Consider the following 17,517-nt stretch of genomic DNA (forward strand, 5'->3'; position numbering starts at 1 on the left):
CAGAGGTGAGGGTTGAGCACTAGCATTTAGACCTTTCCACCTGGAAGTGACATGCTACTCATTCTTTTGGCTGAAGCAAAGTCATGTTCACAGTTAACCTCAAAGGGGCAGAAAGGAGAAATAAACCAGAAACACTGGTGAACGGCAATGTCTGCTAATTACTAGTAGGACTAGCCTGGTCATGTCCTATGGAGTTTGACTTTACAAGACCTCTTACAGAAGTTGTGTCAAGTTAGAGAAACTGTAAAGTGATGATTTGCTATATAGAAAATAGCCCTCAACCTTGGCACTGAGCCTGAGTACTCCTGAAGGAAGCACACAGCTCTCAGAGCCGACCCTGCCAGGTCCCTCCTGACCCACCAAGAGCTTGCATGTCCCCCTGGCTCTGGCTGGAAGCCTGGAGGTCATTTTCTGTAGCTCCTCTGGCAAATCTTAGCCCAGCTGTCAGGGAAGGTTGGGACTAACTAGCCCAGGACGTGACACTGGAAGATGAAAGATTTTGTGGGAGGTCTAAGTGCTGGTTGCAAAAGGGGACGACAGGCTTTTATTTACATGTGTGCTACTCTGATGCTCAGGAGAATTCTGGCTGCCACCCTTAAGGTCTGCAGTTCAAGGAAAGCCTTTCCTCTGAGTTCATTCACTGAGTGGCAGGGGCAGTTCACCCCAGAAAGAGACAAGGTACCCAAGTAACCATTATAACAACGCAAACAAATCTATCAGGAAACAGGCTGGAAGAGGCAAAGGAATGGTTTTAGTGTTTTATTATGAATTGGTTGTTTTAAAGTTCCATATTGCATTTTCAATATAAGGCAACACTGCACAGCTTCAGGTTTCATCACAAAGGATGAAAAACACTGTTTCTAACTTCCTTGCTAATTCTCAGCATGGTTGAAGCACTTGACAGAAGGTGAGGTCAATTCATGTAGCTCTTCCTTGATGGCCCCTTTATTGTTTCAAGTCCTCCAGTAGAAGATCTGTCGTCTGATCTTTTGATTGGGTAGGACTGCCGATTCTCTGCTATTCCGATGTACTTTCTTCCTTCCAGATGACTGATAGTGCAATTCTGTTGCATTGGTGAGGGGCCTATACCCACATATTTAGAGCAGAGCACCATGTGGTGGCCAGCAGGGTCACGATGCTCCGGAGTTAGAGAAACAACATCGGATTTGTGGTATCTGAGACTGGGATGCGCCTCTATTCATTGATCTCCTCTTCATCGTCTTCAAAAGCTTCCTCGCCATCATTGGCCGTGGCTTCTTGATACTGCTGGTATTCCGACACCAGGTCGTTCATGTTGCTCTCGGCCTCGGTGAACTCCATCTCATCCATGCCCTCGCCCGTGAACCAGTGCAGGAAGGCCTTACGCCGGAACATGGCGGAAAACTGCTCCGAGATGCGCTTGAACAGCTCCTGGATGGCCGTGCTGTTGCCGATGAAGGTGGAGGCCATCTTGAGGCCGCGCGGCGGGATGTCGCACACGGCCACCTTGACGTTGTTGGGGATCCACTCGACGAAGTAGCTGCTGTTCTTGTTCTGGATGGCCAGCATCTGCTCGTCCACCTCCTTCATGGACATGGGGCCCCGGAAGACGGTGGCCACGGTCAGGTAGCGGCCGTGGCGCGGGTCGCACGCCGCCATCATGTTCTTGGCGTCGAACATCTGCTGCGTGAGCTCGGGCACGGTGAGCGCGCGGTACTGCTGGCTGCCGCGGGCCGTGAGCGGCGCGAAGCCGGGCATGAAGAAGTGCAGGCGCGGGAAGGGCACCATGTTCACGGCCAGCTTGCGCAGGTCGGCGTTGAGCTGGCCCGGGAAGCGCAGAGAGGTGGTGACGCCGCTCATGGTGGCCGACACCAGGTGGTTGAGGTCGCCGTAGGTGGGCGTGGTCAGCTTGAGCGTGCGGAAGCAGATGTCGTACAGGGCCTCGTTGTCGATGCAGTACGTCTCGTCGGTGTTCTCCACCAGCTGGTGCACCGACAGCGTGGCGTTGTAGGGCTCCACCACCGTGTCCGACACCTTGGGCGACGGCATGACGCTGAAGGTGTTCATGATCCTGTCGGGGTACTCCTCGCGGATCTTGCTGATGAGCAGCGTGCCCATGCCTGAGCCCGTGCCCCCGCCCAGCGAGTGCGTGAGCTGGAAGCCCTGCAGGCAGTCGCAGTGCTCACACTCCTTCCTCACCACGTCGAGCACGGAATCCACCAGCTCGGCCCCTTCCGTGTAGTGCCCCTTTGCCCAGTTGTTGCCTGCGCCCGTTTGTCCTGGGACAAAGCACAAGAGAGTGGCACACAAGTTCAGTAGGTCGGCACGGGGGCAGGGGGAAGAGGGAGCTCCCTCTTATTCATACTTTTAAGACGGTGATGAAAAAACACATCTTTCAGCGCCAGACTCAATTCTATGGAAAGCAGCACTGGAAACAACCTGAGTTGGCTCATTCTTCTGTTTCTGGGAGAAATCAAAAGGCTTTGCCACCAGGACTTACCAAATGTTGCCTCTTTTACGGAGAGGCACTTGTCTTAATCCAATAGACTTGGAAAGAGTTGGGAAAATGTAAATATTAATTCCAGTACAACTCTGCCAATATGATTTTTTAATTAAATGTTTTAAGTATGTTTTTACTGCAAAGAATTTTTAGGTTGAAGCTTAGCTTATTCAGGTTATAGAAAATGTAAGATATATACTCTAATTGGCAAAGACAGCCGTAATTATCAGAGCAATCCTCCAAACTGGACTTTCTTTAAAAAAAAAAAAGATTTTATTTATTTATTTGACAGAGAGAGAGCACAAGCAGGGGGAGGAGCTGAGGGAGAAGCAGTCTCCCCTCTGAGCAGGGAGCCCGAGGAGGGGCTTGATCCCTGAACCCCAGGATCGTGACCCTAGTGCCAGGCAGATTCTTCACCGACTGAGCCACCCAGCCGCCCCTGGACTTATTTTCTGTCAGAACAACATGACTTTTTCAATCCAAATCGATACGGTAATACACATTCCAAGGATTATTAGAAAAACCACTTAGAACTAAATTCTAGAGCACACTGTAGGGTAAATTATGAAAAGCAGTAAAGTCAATGCTCAGTGCTGACCTCTGCAAGCTCATGATGAACATGGTCCCCTTCCCCCACCTCCATGCCTGGTTGTGCCCCTCTGATGGCGAGAGATAATGTATCTATTTAGTAATAAACTATAAAACAAGGCACTGCTGTTGCTCATGATTTTAACTGGTAGAAGGCAATGTAATATATAGCCAAAATTATAAGTTATTTAAGAAGCGAGGAAGATTATTAAAAGGCATTGTGTTTATTTAGTAAATCGGTATATATCAAATCTGGTTCTAAAAAGATTGTATAATTAAAGAATAAATTCATTAGCATCCCTATCAAACTTTCCCTACGTATCGGATGAAAAGGACCAGGACGCACCATAGGAGCTGGGCAAGTGACCTGAATGTGTCAAGTGGACAAAAAAAACCAAGAGGAAGCAGAGATGCCAGGGTTGTTTGCTCTTCCGCTCAGAGCTAAGACAGTGCTGGAATCCTACTGTGTGGACCTCTCTCCACTTATTCCAAAGATGTTCACTTGATTTTTGTCTACACTTAACTGGTGGCAACAATCCACAACCACCATCCAGCGACCAGCTTTTCTGCTCTGGGCAGGCAGTTCCATGCCCCACACGGGGCACATCAGTGGGAAGCTGAGCTGGAGACCAGTGACACAGCTCCAGTTGCCTCCCAACAGTGGCCCAGTGCTACACCAGGTAAGACAAGGGGATGCGAGGCCCTCGTGCACTTCGGGCTGGGGCCCTCTTACTTAGCTCTGCTGCTGGCCCACCCCCACCCCAGGATTCTGTACTGTGGGTGTGGCTTCACACAAGGGCCTACTTTTGGAGGAATGTGTCTCATCTCAAATATCCTTGAGTCTTCCACAGCATTTATCAGTGCCAAACACTGTGGGTGTTAAGTGGAAATCTGTAAAACAAGAAAAACAGCCAAAATCCTGAGGCTCTTCAGTAAGTTTAAAATGTATTGGCTACTAGTGACTTGTATCACATACAAAGAAAGGTCTACCCTCCTTAAATACCTAAAGAAGTCCTACAAATGAGTAAGGAAAACAGTAACTTCTAGGAAAATGGGCAAAGGATATAAACAGTTCACAGGGAAGGAAATTCAAATAACTTAAATATTTGATGCATTCCTTATAAGAGAAATGTACACTAGAACAAGGAGATTCAGTTTCTCCCCTGTGAAACTGACAGAGATCAAAAAGCTGGCAAACCCTGTTGGCCAGAATTGGGGCTGCGGGGGAGGTTGCATAACAAGGACCAGCCTCTATAGAGAACAATTCAGCATATCTATCAAAATTAGTCCTCTTAGGCTCAGCAATTTTACTTCTATAAATTTGCTTAGACATGTATATGTGCACGTGTGGAAAATGACGTAGACAACATGTGCTGAGCAGTTTGTAATAATAGTAAAGAGAAAAGGAAAACAACCTAAACATCTCTTAACAGGGGACTGGTTAAATCAGTGATGGTTTCAATGCAACCGAACACACGAGCAGCCATCAGCTCTAGCACTAGTTACTCCAGTGAATAAAATCTCAGGGTCATCTGTACAAGGGATGAGGAGCTTCCATTTTTTTTTTAAAGATTTTATTTATCTGACAGAGAGAGACACAACGAGAGAGGGAACACAAGCAGGGGGAGTGGAAGAGAGAGAAGCAGGCTTCCTGCGGAGCAAAGGCAGACGCTTAACGACTGAGCCACCCAGGCGCCCAAGGAGGTTCCATTTTTATACTACATACTTGTGTGTTTGAAGAAAACATGTGCAGTTTTAACTTTATGATGAAAACAGTAAACACACTTAAATATTCAATAGTGACACGTCCAGGAGGGCAGAACTGCCCATCGGAATGAGACACAGCTGGCCCCTGCTCAGCTGTCTTAGCCCCACCTTGCAAGGGAGCTCAGCCCTCACTCCTGCTGTCTTTGTCCCATCTGCTCAAAGGCCCCAAGACGATGGGCATGGCAGCACTGCGGCTCCACGAGGGGCCCAGGCTGGGCAAGAGCAAGCTCCTCCAAGCTTGCAGCTCCCCCCCACAAGCACCCCCCGAGGGCACCAGCCACTTAGCCCTCTGTGGTGGCCATTTCCTTATCTGGGAGGTGACTGTGTTCTCTCTTACAAACAGAGATTCTCTTTTTTCTGGCCCAGCTGACTCAAAAATGGCCATTGTGCTCCTATGCCCTCCACTAATTCCTGTCCATCCCTCCCCACCCAACCCAGCAGGCAGTGGCCCAGCCAGATGCACCAGAGGCAGGGGGAGGCACAAGGGCAGGGCTCAGTGTAGACTAGCACACCTTCACAAAGGAAAGAATGCGAGTGCAACTGTCAAAAAGAGGCTAAGAGATGATTTCATTAAAACAGAGTAGAGGGGCGCCTGGGTGGCTCAGTCGTTAAGTGTCTGCCTTCGGCTCAGGTCATAATCCCAGGATCCTGGGATCGAGTCCTGCATCAGGCTCCTTGCTCAGCGGGAAGCCTGCTTCTCCCTCTCCCACTCCCCCTGCTTGTGTTCCCTCTCTCGCTGTGTCTCTCTCTGTCAAATAAATAAATAAGATCTTTAAAACAAAAATGTTATAAAACAGAGTAGAAGCCAGCAACTGACAAGAAGGTAACTTCAGGCAGGCATGCAGCCGCAGCAAGTCAAGCTCGCTGAACTTGACCCTTCCCCAGCTCACACCGCTCACTCGGCTTCCTCAGTATTTACAGCATGATTAGCTACGAGGTTTTCTCTGCTCTTGACAAAAGGAAGAAGCGAGTGACTTCTGAAAATATTTTGCCACAGTCTCCTAGCAACAGATGTTCCCAGTTAAATATTTGGGGGTCATGAGTTGAACATGTTCTGTAATGAGATGTTGTGACATTAATCAGCGGCTCAGGACCGTAGAACACAAGGCTGCAATCTCGAAGCTTTGGCAGGCGGGTTGCAACAGGTCCCCAGGGTTTTCTCAGAGTCCACCCTCTGGTTTACTTGCTCTTGCTCACATCGGGTGAGGGATTAAGTGCTCCCTGACCCCCTCTAGCCCCAAGTTGGGAAGGGAAAGTTACATGTGCAGAAAGAGGCTTTCTGGTGCTCCATTTTCTCTCACAAAACTCTCTCCCACTGTCTCTGGGGCATGAATGCTCTACAACCAGCAATTTGTTAAGAAAAAGGTTTTTTAAAGTATATTCACGTACAAAACTTAAACGTAGATAACTTTCACTTTTAAAATGATACATTACTTCAAGTCAGTGTTTTTTAAAAAACCACTATAAACCATACCTAGAGGTGGAATGATACTGGTGTATGTAATTGACCAACTCTGAAACAGGGAGCTCTGAAGCTACAGGGGGTTGAACCACCTCCTAGGCAATTCTGCCTCTTTCATTAAATAGAGAATGACTTAAAAACAATATACTGTGTTTATACACTCTGGACACCTCTCCATTCCCCATAACAAGCATGCTATTTTAACAAAAGCAGATTCATTTAGACAATTCACAGTTCTTAATTAAGAATAGTGTCAGCTTTGAATTAATTTTTTTTTTTTTTGTAAATTGGCTCCATGCCCAATGTGGAGCTTGAACTCACAACTCTGAGATCAAGAGTTGCATGCTCTACCGACTGCACCAGCCAGGCGCCCCAGTGTTGGCTTTAAATATTACTATTAAAGCTATTTTACATCAGTACAATCTGCTAAAATTTTAAAATATTCTGAATCAAAAATCGGGATGCATGTTCTAACAAAGAAGCAAAGATACAAGAAGCAATCCTAGAGGCAGTTTAAAAGCCAGATGTCGTTTCTAACATTCTTGAAGGTTTACAAGGGCCATGGATTAGATAATTAAATGGTCACCATAGGTCTGTGTGAATTTGTTCTTAATCTTTTTTGTCCCACTTACTGATAGCTAGAAAGATGAGTCCAGACCTTTCTTAGGCTCTCTCAGTTTTCAGTTCAAATATATTAAACCAAAGGAAACTTCCACCGTCACTGAAGCGGCTGCCATGAGAAACCAGCTTAGCACAACTTCAATAGTTTGATCCAATTCCATAAAGCCTCTTTTTTTATGTATATTTTTTATTTCATAAAGGCTTTTTTTTTTAAGATTTTATTTATTTATTTGACAGAGAGAGACACAGAGAGAACAGGAACACAAGCAGGGGGAGTGGGAGAGGGGAGAAGCAGGCTCCCAGCCAAGCAGGGAGCCCAATGCGGGACTCGATCCCAGGACCCTGGGACCATGACCTGAGCCGAAGGCAGACGCTTAAAGACTCAGCCACCCAGGTGCCCCCAGTAAAGACTCTTTAAAAAGCTGCACAGGAGTGGTGGCTGAGGGGAGGCCTGACCCTGAGCAGACATCCGGGCTGGGTGAGACACAAGTGAGGGGGGGGAAGGCGCAGGGCCTCCAGGGTCCTACCAGAAACCCTTCTCCAGCAAGTGCACCAACAAGAGCCACCGCCTCATCCACACCGACACTTCTCAGCACAGACTTCACCGCATGTAAAAGGCTGTGAAATAGACTCCATATCTACACACCTACCACCCATTGTAAGAAATAAAACATAACAAAGTTCCGTGAAGCCCAAGGTAACAAGACTGAGTCTGAACATCTTAAACAATGTACAATTAGATAATGTTTTTCTATTTTCTCTCCGGAAGCAATAAGGGGCGTGTGTGTATGTGTGTGTGTGTTTTAGCTAACCGCCCGTCCCCATCGGAACAGGGTTCACGGAGTTGTATTTTAATGTTGGGTCAGGTTTCTCTGTGTGTGAGTCCTGTTTATGGGAGTGTAAGTCTCTCTTTTTCTTATACTGACAATTTCTACAGTTTATACAGACTTGCCAAGTTCAGAGTTCTTTTCCCATTTCCTCGGAAGTATTTCTTAAAGCATTGTCAGTTATATTGCTCAGAGTCCCTCAGTTGATGTATTTCTTTAAAAGTTTAATTTCAGGCAAAAGGAGAGCAAAAACTGCTGTGGTCTCAAACACTGCTGGTGGCATTAATCCCACTCAAAGACTAAAGCAAAATGTATAATGGACCTAAATATGTTCACAGGCTCTGACCCGGTAATTTTACTTTTGAGGATCTATTCTGTGATCAGAGTTAGAAACACAGACCAATTTATGTGAACCAAGATGGGAACATCTAGATTCTATATTACTATATTCTTTTTTTTTTTAATTAAGTAAGCTCTATACCCTAAGATCAAAAACCGCATGCTCCGCCGAATGAGCCAGCCAGGTGCCCCCATATATTGTATTTTTTCTTAGAGCAAAATCTGGTAAGAAATGACTCCCTGATTATTGGCCACTATGAAATAAATAATTACAGATTATGCAAGTATTAAAACTTACAGATCTTAGGGCGCCTGGGTGGCTCAGTTGGTTAAGCAACTGCCTTCGGCTCAGGTCATGATCCTGGAGTCCCGGGATCGAGTCCCGCATCGGGCTCCCTGCTCGGCAGGGAGTCTGCTTCTCCCTCTGACCGTCCTCCCTCTCATGCTCTCTGTCTCTCATTCTCTCTTTCAAATAAATAAATAAAATCTTTAAAAAAAAAAAACTTACAGATCTTAGAAACTATATATTAACATGGAATATGGCTTAAACATAATATTCAGTGGGAAAGAAGATCTGATAGTGTTTACAAATAATGAAAATCAGCAAACAGAAAGAAAAGATAGAAATATACCTCAATGCCAATGATGATTATGTGATGATGATCATATAGAATAATTCTTTTACTCTAGTTCTTAATTTTTAATGATACAGTTCTATATTAGCTTTTATTGAAAAAAGCAAAGATCAAGATAAATAAATACAAATAATGTAGAATGAAGGGGGATCTCCCTTCTTAGAGTGGTATATTCCTGGGGCGCCTGGGTGGCTCAGTCGGTTAAGCGTCTGCCTTCGGCTCGGGTCATGATCTCAGGGTCCTGGGATCGAGCCCCACATCGGGCTCCCTGCTCAGCGGGGAACCTGCTTCTCCCTCTCCCTCTGCCTGCTTCTTCCCCTGCTTGTACACTCTCTCTGTCAAAAATAAATAAAAATCTTAAAAAAAAAAAAAAAAAGAGTGGTATATTGCTTCTTATGATGATGACTATCGTGTCCTGGGCTTCCTTTTTTGAATATAGTTGCTAGAAACCCAGAGCTTAAATTAATTCTCAGCTGCAATTGAATTAACTCTCACAGTTCACCCTGTGTTTTAAATGGCCACGTTTTATGGCTGTCTTTACTATACGTTGTCTTATATCCTTCCTAGAAACAGGAAAGCCATGTATTTTACATAAATAAAGCTTTACCAGATGTTTATATATTCAAACTCACAGGGCGCCTGGGTGGCTCAGTCGGTTAAGCATCTGCCTTCAGCTCAGGTGCTGATCTTGGGGTCCTGGGATCAAGCCCTGCATGGGGCTCCCTGCTCAGCGGGGTGTCTGCTTCTCTCTCTCCCTCTGCCTCGCCCCACCCACCCTGCTCGTGCTCACTCTTTCTCAAACAAATAAATAAAATCTTAGAACAAAACCAAACCAAACCTCACAAACTCATGTATTCGCTTCTAACATGCATATGCCCAAGGAAGGGCTCCTACAAGGTCAGTAACGGGAGCCCCCTTCTGAGAGGGAACAAAGTGGACAGAGGAGGGAGGGGCCAGCTTCCACTGTACATGTCTTCTGCACTTCTGAATTTCCTACCATGCATTGCCCATCAAAAATCAAGGACAGTTGACCCCTGAACTACATGGGCTTAAACTGCGTGGGTCCACTTATGCACAGAATTTTGATAAATAAGTACAGTACTGTAAATGTATTTTCTCTTCCTTATGATTTCCTTTTTTTTTTTTTAAAGATTTTATTTATTTACTTGACAGAGAGAGACACAGCGAGAGAGGGAACACGAGCAGGGGGAGTGGGAGAGGGAGAAGCAGGCTTCCCGCGGAGCAGGAAGCCTGATGCGGGGCTCGATCCCAGGAGCCTGGGATCATGACCTGAGCCGAAGGCAGACACTTAACGGCTGAGCCACCCAGGCGCCCCTCCTTATGATTTTCTTAGTAACATTTTCTTTTCTCTAGCTGACTTGATTGTAAGAACACAGAATACATAGAACATACAAAATAGGTGTTAATCGATTGTTTATGTTGTTGGTAAGACTTCCAATCAACAGTAGGCTATTAGTAGTTAAGTCTTCGGGGAGTCAAAAATTATACGTAAATTTTGGACTGTGCAGGGTGTCAGCACCCCTAAACCCATGTGTTGTTCAAGGGTCAACTGTATACTTTTCTTAATGATGAAATCTATTAATTTTTTTGGTAAAGTTTACTGAGACTGAGGTAGATTCAGCCAACTGTAATTCAGGTTCAAGAAACCTTAGCTACCTCTCAGATTCTTACCAAAAATCAGTTAAACCTTCAAAGGAAGGGCGTCTGGGTGGCTCAGATGGTTAAGCGTCTGCCTTCGGCTCAGGTCATAATCCCAGGGTCCTGGGATCGAGTCCTGCATTGAATCCCTGCTCGGCGGGGAGCCAGCTTCTCCCTCTCCCTCTGCTGCTTCCCCTGCTTGTGCTCCTTCTCGCTCTCTCTCAAGCAAATAATTAAAATCTTAAAAACAAAACAAAACAAAAACAAAAACCTCCAAGGGAAGAAACTGGGCAGAATTCTATGTGGAAGTATATTTCTGTGCATGTTGGGGAGACAGGCCATTGCTTCCTTCAGATTCTTACAGAGGCCTGGATGCTTGAGGGCCCTTCATTCCTCAGACCTTCAAGCTGAAGGAGCCCCAGGAAGGGAACTGATAACACCAGAGGTAGCAGAGCTGAAATTAGCGGCCAAATCTCCCTTCTCCCCATTCAGTGTTCTCTCTCTTTTTTTTTTTAAGATTTTATTTATTTGACAGAGAGAGACACAGCCAGAGAGGGAACACAAGCAGGGGGAGTGGGAGAGGGAGAAGCAGACCTCCCGCAGAGCAGGGAGCCCGATGCGGGGCTCGATCCCAGGACCCCGGGACCATGACCTGAAACGAAGCAGATGCTTAATGACTGAGCCATCCAGGAGCCCCTCAGTGCTCTTTTTGGCGACCCAAACTCAGTAACCCAGTGAGGTGGTGCATGCAAGAAGAGTCTACAGCTGCTAAGGATCTATACCCGCTTAGGGGTATAGATCTATACCCTGCTCTGCGGGGAGCCTGCTTCTCCCTCTCCCACTCCCCCTGCTTGTGTTTCCTCTCTCGCTGTATCTCTCTCTGTCAAATAAAAATAAAATCTTTAAAAAAAAAAAAAAAAAGAAGAAGAAGAATCTATACCCACTAAGAGAAAGAGAAAGGTGGCATTGATCTGTGTCAAGATCAGTGCCACAGGGGAGTTGTCCTTTTTTCCTTCTGGGCATACAGAATATGAATATTGCCCAGTCAAGTCTCCATCACAGGAACTGAGGGAGCAGTCCGCTGAACTGACAGAGACTGACACCAGCTGGTAGTAAGGGCAAGGGGGCGGGGTGGGGGGGAGCGGGCAAAGGGGTTCAGCTCTTCTAGAGACCAGTACGCAATGTCCATAATGCATGTGCGAACATTTCTTCAGGACAAATTCCTTGAACTGAAACTGCTGAATCAAAATTCCAGATTTGCTGAATCCAGTAAGCTGTTCTCTGACAATGCTTACAACTTAGTCTCCCAAGCAACCTCACCAATGCCAGCTGTTGGTTTTTAAGTACCACCCTGTCTGTTGGGAGAAAAATGTCTTGTTTTAATGTCTCCTCCTCATTCCCAATTACTAGTAAATTATGTCCCTAGGTATTTATAACTTTCATTGCTATTGTGAATAGGATATTTTCCCATTATATTTTATAATTGATTATTACCTTTAAGGAGATCAATTTGTCCCAGTTTGCCTGGGACTTTACCAGTTTCAGGACTGAGCGGGTAGTGTCCTGAGAAACTCCCCAGTCCCAGGCAAATCAGGACAGTTGGTCACCCCATAGCAATAACGTCTGAGTCTTTATCTCGTGTGTGACTGCCTTATTGAGGTCTTGTAAGTGCCAATCACTGGTCATTGGACAGGCTATCTGGAAAATCCAAAAGAATCATTCCACCTTCAAATAATAATTTTGTCTTTTCCTTTAAATGATCTGTATCTCTTTTCTTTCTCTGGTCTTCGTGCACTGGCTAGAACCTTCAAAACATGGAATAGTAGAGACAATGGACATCTCTTTCTCATAAGTGACTTTGCTTGGAATACTTCTAATGTTTCACCAGTGAGTGTGACGTTGCTATGGATTTGGTAGGTAATTCTTAAACAGAGGAAGTATCTTTTCTACTTCCAGCTTGCACATAAGGGTTTTTGTCCTCTACAAGTCAGGAACACATACTGAATTTTATCAAATATTTTGGGGCACCTATTAAGATGTTGTCTTTCTTAATCTATTTGCTGACTTCTCTCTCTCTTTTTTTTTGAGATTTTATTTATTTGTCAGGAAGATAGAGAGAGTACAAGCAGGGGGAGAGGCAGGCAGAGGGAGAAGCAGGTTCCCTGCTGAGCAAAGAGCCCAACGTGGGACTCGATCCCAGGACCCCGGGATCATGACCTGAGCCGAAGGCAGACGCCCAACCGACTGAGCCACCCAGGCGCCCCTATTAGCTGACTTCTCAAAGTTGAACCATCCTTGCATTCCTAGGATGTTGCTAATATTTATCAAGCACTTACTATGTAGGAGATATTCTAGATACATAGGGTTTAAATAGCAGAGGATTATCTGTTACTCTCAATGAAATCATCTCCACATGGTGCCTTTTGAGGAAGGGGTTGGAAAGTAGATCTTTGATAGATTTAATTTCTATACCACAGCAACTTTAAGCCATGAATCAGCCTTAAGAGTCTCTCATTTCCTTGTAAGACACTTTACCTTTTACGGGCATGGAAATTGTGCTTATTGTTGATTGAGGTACTTTTGTTGATAAGTAATATTTTTCTCTCTAGGCATATTTCTTACTAAATTACATCAGTAATTTTTGAGAAAGAACGTAAGTGAATGTGTGGTATCTAACATTAAAATACGATCGTCGAATGGAACACCTTCAAACCCGCCACACACCCTGTAGGCTCTACCTTGGCTCCTAAGGTAGAAGTGGTTATGAATGGCCATGTGTTTGTGTAGTGCCTTTCCGTTTTCTCTTTTCATTCCCCTTATTTAGTGGAGTGTCTCTATTAAGGCTTTGAGCACTACTATCCAATAGAACTTGCTGCGATGAAGGAACTATTCCGTATGTCCAATATGGTGCCACTCGCCACATTTAATTACTGAGCCCCTGAAATGTAGCTAGTACAACCGAGGAAGTGAATTGATTTTATGTAATTTCTATGAACTTTAAATAGCCACATGTGGCTAGTGGCTACCACATTGGGCAGCAGAGTCCAGAAGAGGCTTCGCTTGGGTCCCATTATGGCCCAACCCTTGAACAAGTTATTATCAGAAACTTTGCCTGTCCCGTTGGTTGTGTAAGTTGTCAGGGTGATGGGGAAGGGGACGATACTCAAAGGATTCATAAACTTTGTGAACGTTCATCTTGCTGAGTTCCCCTTATAACAGGTCACTACCTGACTCTACTAGAGAGTCATCAGGTCATGTACCAATAAAATCTTTCAGGACTCTGTCTCTTCTTGCATATTTTGAATATTCCTCCTCTGACTATTTTGTCAAGTAACCTTGATTCTAAAAACCACGGCTACAGGGTGATGGAGGCTGGTAGCCTCCATTTAACAATACACAATTTTCTTTGGGAGTGTGTGGATGGACAGGTGCTTTATCATGTCTTAGGTGGAAGAAGGGAGGAAGGATTTGCCCAGTTCTAACAAAACAAAATTCACACAGTGCCAGCCTTTGGGAAAAAAGCAAAATAACTGTCTATAGGTAATGAAAGAGAAATATAGGTATAAACACACTGCAATTAAAAGATGAGCAACAGGGGTGCCTGGGTGGCTCAGTCGTTGGGCGTCTGCCTTCGGCTCAGGTCATGATCCCAGGGTCCTGGGATCGAACCCCGCACTGGGCTCCCCGCTCCGCGGGAGGCCTGCTCCTCCCTCTCCCACTCCCCCTGCTTGTGTTCCCTCTCTGGCTGTGTCTCTCTCTGTCAAATAAATAAAATCTTTAAAAAAAAAAAAAAAAGATGAGCAACATAGGAACCAAAACAAATGATTATCATCATATTAATGATAATTTATAAGGGCAAGAAAGAAGTTAATGTCTAAAAATTTTGTTAAACCAAGAACTATCAATACAAGCATTTCATTTAGAGAGACAGAGATTACTTTCCTAAAGAAAAGTCAAGAACTAAAAGGGGCAGCACCCTGTCACGACACTGGAGACTGCTAATTTCCATCCTAAGCTTTTATCTTTTAATCTTGCACATAAAGTAGTTTGATGTGTGAAAAAAAAAACAGAAAGAGGCAGAAGGAAGCAGGAGATGGAACCCACCGAAGATGAAGTTGTCCGGCCGGAAGAGATGCCCGAAAGGCCCGGACCGTACACTGTCCATGGTGCCTGGCTCCAAGTCCACCAGGGCAGCCCTGGGCACGTATTTCTGAGCTGGAAGAGAACAAAGCCCACCCCCAAGGGTCACTTTCTGGTCTCCAGAGTCATGGACAGTCCCCTCGCGGGTCCCCCCAGCACAGCTGCCTGGACAGGTAGGAAGCAGGGTTTCTTCAGAGACAGGCCCGGCTTTCTTAGGACCCCAGAACCTCAGCACTGGGAGGGGCCTGGGGGAACACAGTTCCAGCTGAAGTTGTTCCGATGAGGAAACCAGCCCAAGCACGAATGGGCAGAGGAAGTGCCAGGAATAAGCAGGATGAGAAATCAGGTCTCCTGACTTCCTGCCTTCTGTATTTTCCACTTCACCCTGACACCTCTTTCCTGTCGGGAAGTTTTACTTTTTTAGCTCCATGGAAATAAACTGTATCTGTTGCCACTACTTGCTGTGTTGCTCTACATTCTTTCCACTTTTTGGCACCTCCCTCAGGCACACGCATACATGGATCCAAGCTTTAGCCTGGGCACCTCGTTATAGGTACGATCCCATGGGCTGTTTCCTAGGGCCCCAGAGGGGGGTGGCCAGGATCCACTCTCATGTATGAACCCAGTGTTGCCGTGTAGCTTTTTTGTCAGCAAGCACATTTTCATGCCTAGTGGGCAGGAACTTGTTCCCCAGTGAGGATGGGGTTAACAGGATTGCACCCTACAACTCCTGTCCAGCTACACACACATAGCCAGACTGAAGAAAGGAAGTTAACAAGCTGCACCTGAAGGTTAACAGCAGATGCAATGTATAACTGGAATTTTCTTTAGTGCTATCTAGAAATTTCATATTCTATGCCCTGCTTGTCCAGACCTTTTCTTCTAGCTGCTGAATGAATAAAACCCAGTGATTTATGTATCCTGCTCTTCACAACTCTTGTGTGGACAAACAGCAAGTGACTCCAAAAACCAGATTAATTCTTTCTGGGAACATATGTCATGCATGTGGAAGGGTAGCATCTGTCATTTTCTGGGTGTTCTTTCCAAGTCTTAGTTTTTTGTTGTTTTGTGAAGGGCACCTATCACTTTTACAATAAAAACTGTAACAAATAATGTATACATATAGCCACTATATATATGTAGGTATCCAAGGCAGAGGTGATGTTATTCCCAAACTTGGATAAACCACAGCTTGGAATTTGTACTGAACTCCACCAATTATCCAGAATTGTCTGTAGTTTCAGCTTCCAGGGAGCATAGAGAGTTTTTGGAGGTCGGTAAAAGGTCAGAAAAGTCATTTAACTGGGTGCTTTTCAAATTTTTAGCCAAGAATCTCCATTAAGAGATCCATTTTAAACTGAAAAACAAAACAAAACAAAAAGTCGGACATGACCCAGTAAGGGATTTCACAACACTAACTAACGGGTTGTCTGGTTCAAGAGTTCAGACCCCGTGATGGGCCAAATTCGGCTGTTTGAAAGAAACTGACGGCGGACTTCCCGCCCCAGGGGAAGCGAGGGAGTCGGGCATCCTGCTATATCCCTGGAAAATGTCCGAGGGCAAACTACCCTAGCGCAAGGGCGGCATCCTGAGCGCCAACCTTGGATCGGTCGGAGAAGACCCGGGAAGGCCGGGGTCCCGGAGGGGTAAGGCCGGGGCCGGGAGAGGGATGGCCGGGGGCCAGGCGGGGGGGCCGAGGGTCCGGGACGGGATGGCTAGGGCCCCAGAGGGGGGTGGTCAGGATCTGAGGAGGAGATGGCCAGGGTCCGGGCGGGGATGGCCGAGGGTTTGGGGGGACGGCGGGGTCCGACGGGAAGGGCGGAGTCCCGGCGGCGCCGCGCTACTCACAGGATGACTCATTGTAGTAGACGTTGATTCTCTCCAGTTGCAGCGCCGAGTCACCCACGTAGCCTCCGGCTGGGTCGATACCGTGTTCATCGCTGATCACTTCCCAAAACTTGGGCAGGGCGAGGCGGGGGAACAGACGGTCAGAACCCGAAGCCTAGGGCGCCCTCCCCCGCGGCTCACGCCAGGGCTGGCCCGGCGGGGCGGGGTGCGCGGGGCCCGGCTGCCGAATTCCAGGCGCGCCTGAGCCGCCGGCGGCCGCTCCCAGCTTGGGTAGGGATAGGGGTGAGGGGCAGGGGGTCCTGGCTGTGACGCCCCCTCCTCGGCCGCGCCACTCCTCGAAGCACTTCCCGAGTGCCGCGCAGGGCAGGGCTGGGCTCCGAGGACCGAGGCGCAGAGAGGGTGCGCACCGGGGCGCCCGCACTGAGGGGTCGAGCCCCGACGGCCCAGGCCTGCCAGCTGCCCACCCGCAGGGAGCCCAGTGCCCGGCCCACCTTGGTGCCGATCTGGTTCCCGCACTGGCCCGCCTGGATGTGCACGATCTCCCTCATGGCGGGCGCCGGCTCTGCGCTCGGGGCACTGGCTCTTCGGACCGCCGCTGCGACTGCGGGCCCCCGGCGCGCTCCCCGGGACTCGACCCTCCGCCTGTTCTCCACCCCCCATCCGGGCTGCCCCGACCAATGGCCGCGGGCCTCGCCCTCCCCGGCCGCGCCCCCTCCGCCCCCGCGGATCGCGCGCCGCCCCCGCTCCCCCCAGCGCCCGCAGAGCCCCCACCCCCGGGCCTCGCCCTCCCGGGCCGCGCCTCCTCGCGTCCAGGCGGGCCTTGGGCCTCCCTCCTCGCCCCCAGGCCTCCCTCCCCGGGCACCCCGCTGCCGGCGCCCCACCTCGGCTCGCCTCCCCCTGGGCCATCTTCCCCGGGCCGCTTCCACGCGGTGCTGTCCCAGGAGGGAGAACAGAAAGGGGAACTGAGGAAGGCTGGGGAAGTCAGGCCGGGAAATGCGCCTACTGAAGCGGGTTTGGGGGCGGAGATAGGGGGAGACGTTGGAGACTTTAAAAGTGGGGAGGCGGGCGGGAAGGACGCGGCTTCGGCCCCCGCCCTCATTTTGCTGCCCTCCCTACCCCCCCACCCCCCGTCGCTGACCCTCCCCGGAGGGA

The 17,517-nt window shown here is 47.7% G+C and overlaps 1 protein-coding gene across 1 annotated transcript; it reads right to left on the minus strand.

Annotated features, from left to right (window-relative positions):
• Nucleotides 1-744: 744 nt before the first annotated feature.
• TUBB6 (tubulin beta 6 class V) lies at nt 745-17,015 on the minus strand. Its single transcript, XM_035013872.1, has 4 exons — nt 16,857-17,015; nt 16,366-16,474; nt 14,482-14,592; nt 745-2,258 (listed from the first exon to the last, which is right to left on the minus strand). Exons 1-4 carry the CDS (start codon nt 16,911-16,913, stop codon nt 1,195-1,197), a joined length of 1,341 nt encoding a protein of 446 aa, XP_034869763.1. The 5' UTR covers nt 16,914-17,015; the 3' UTR covers nt 745-1,194.
• Nucleotides 17,016-17,517: the final 502 nt, after the last annotated feature.

Source organism: Mirounga leonina, unplaced genomic scaffold (assembly GCF_011800145.1).
Source record: "Mirounga leonina isolate KUSES-001 unplaced genomic scaffold, KU_Mleo_1.0 Mir_167, whole genome shotgun sequence".
NCBI lineage: Eukaryota > Metazoa > Chordata > Mammalia > Carnivora > Phocidae > Mirounga > Mirounga leonina.

Bases quoted from the DNA above. Each gene is read 5' to 3' on its own strand.
- TUBB6 (XM_035013872.1), bottom strand. From the start codon at position 16,913: ATGAGGGAGATCGTGCACATCCAGGCGGGCCAGTGCGGGAACCAGATC. The intron at 14,593-16,365 runs GTGAGTAGCGCG...GTTCTCTTCCAG, and splicing joins CTACTACAATGAGTCATCCT to CTCAGAAATACGTGCCCAGG. The intron at 2,259-14,481 runs GTGGGTTCCATC...GCTTTGTCCCAG, and splicing joins GCCGGACAACTTCATCTTCG to GACAAACGGGCGCAGGCAAC.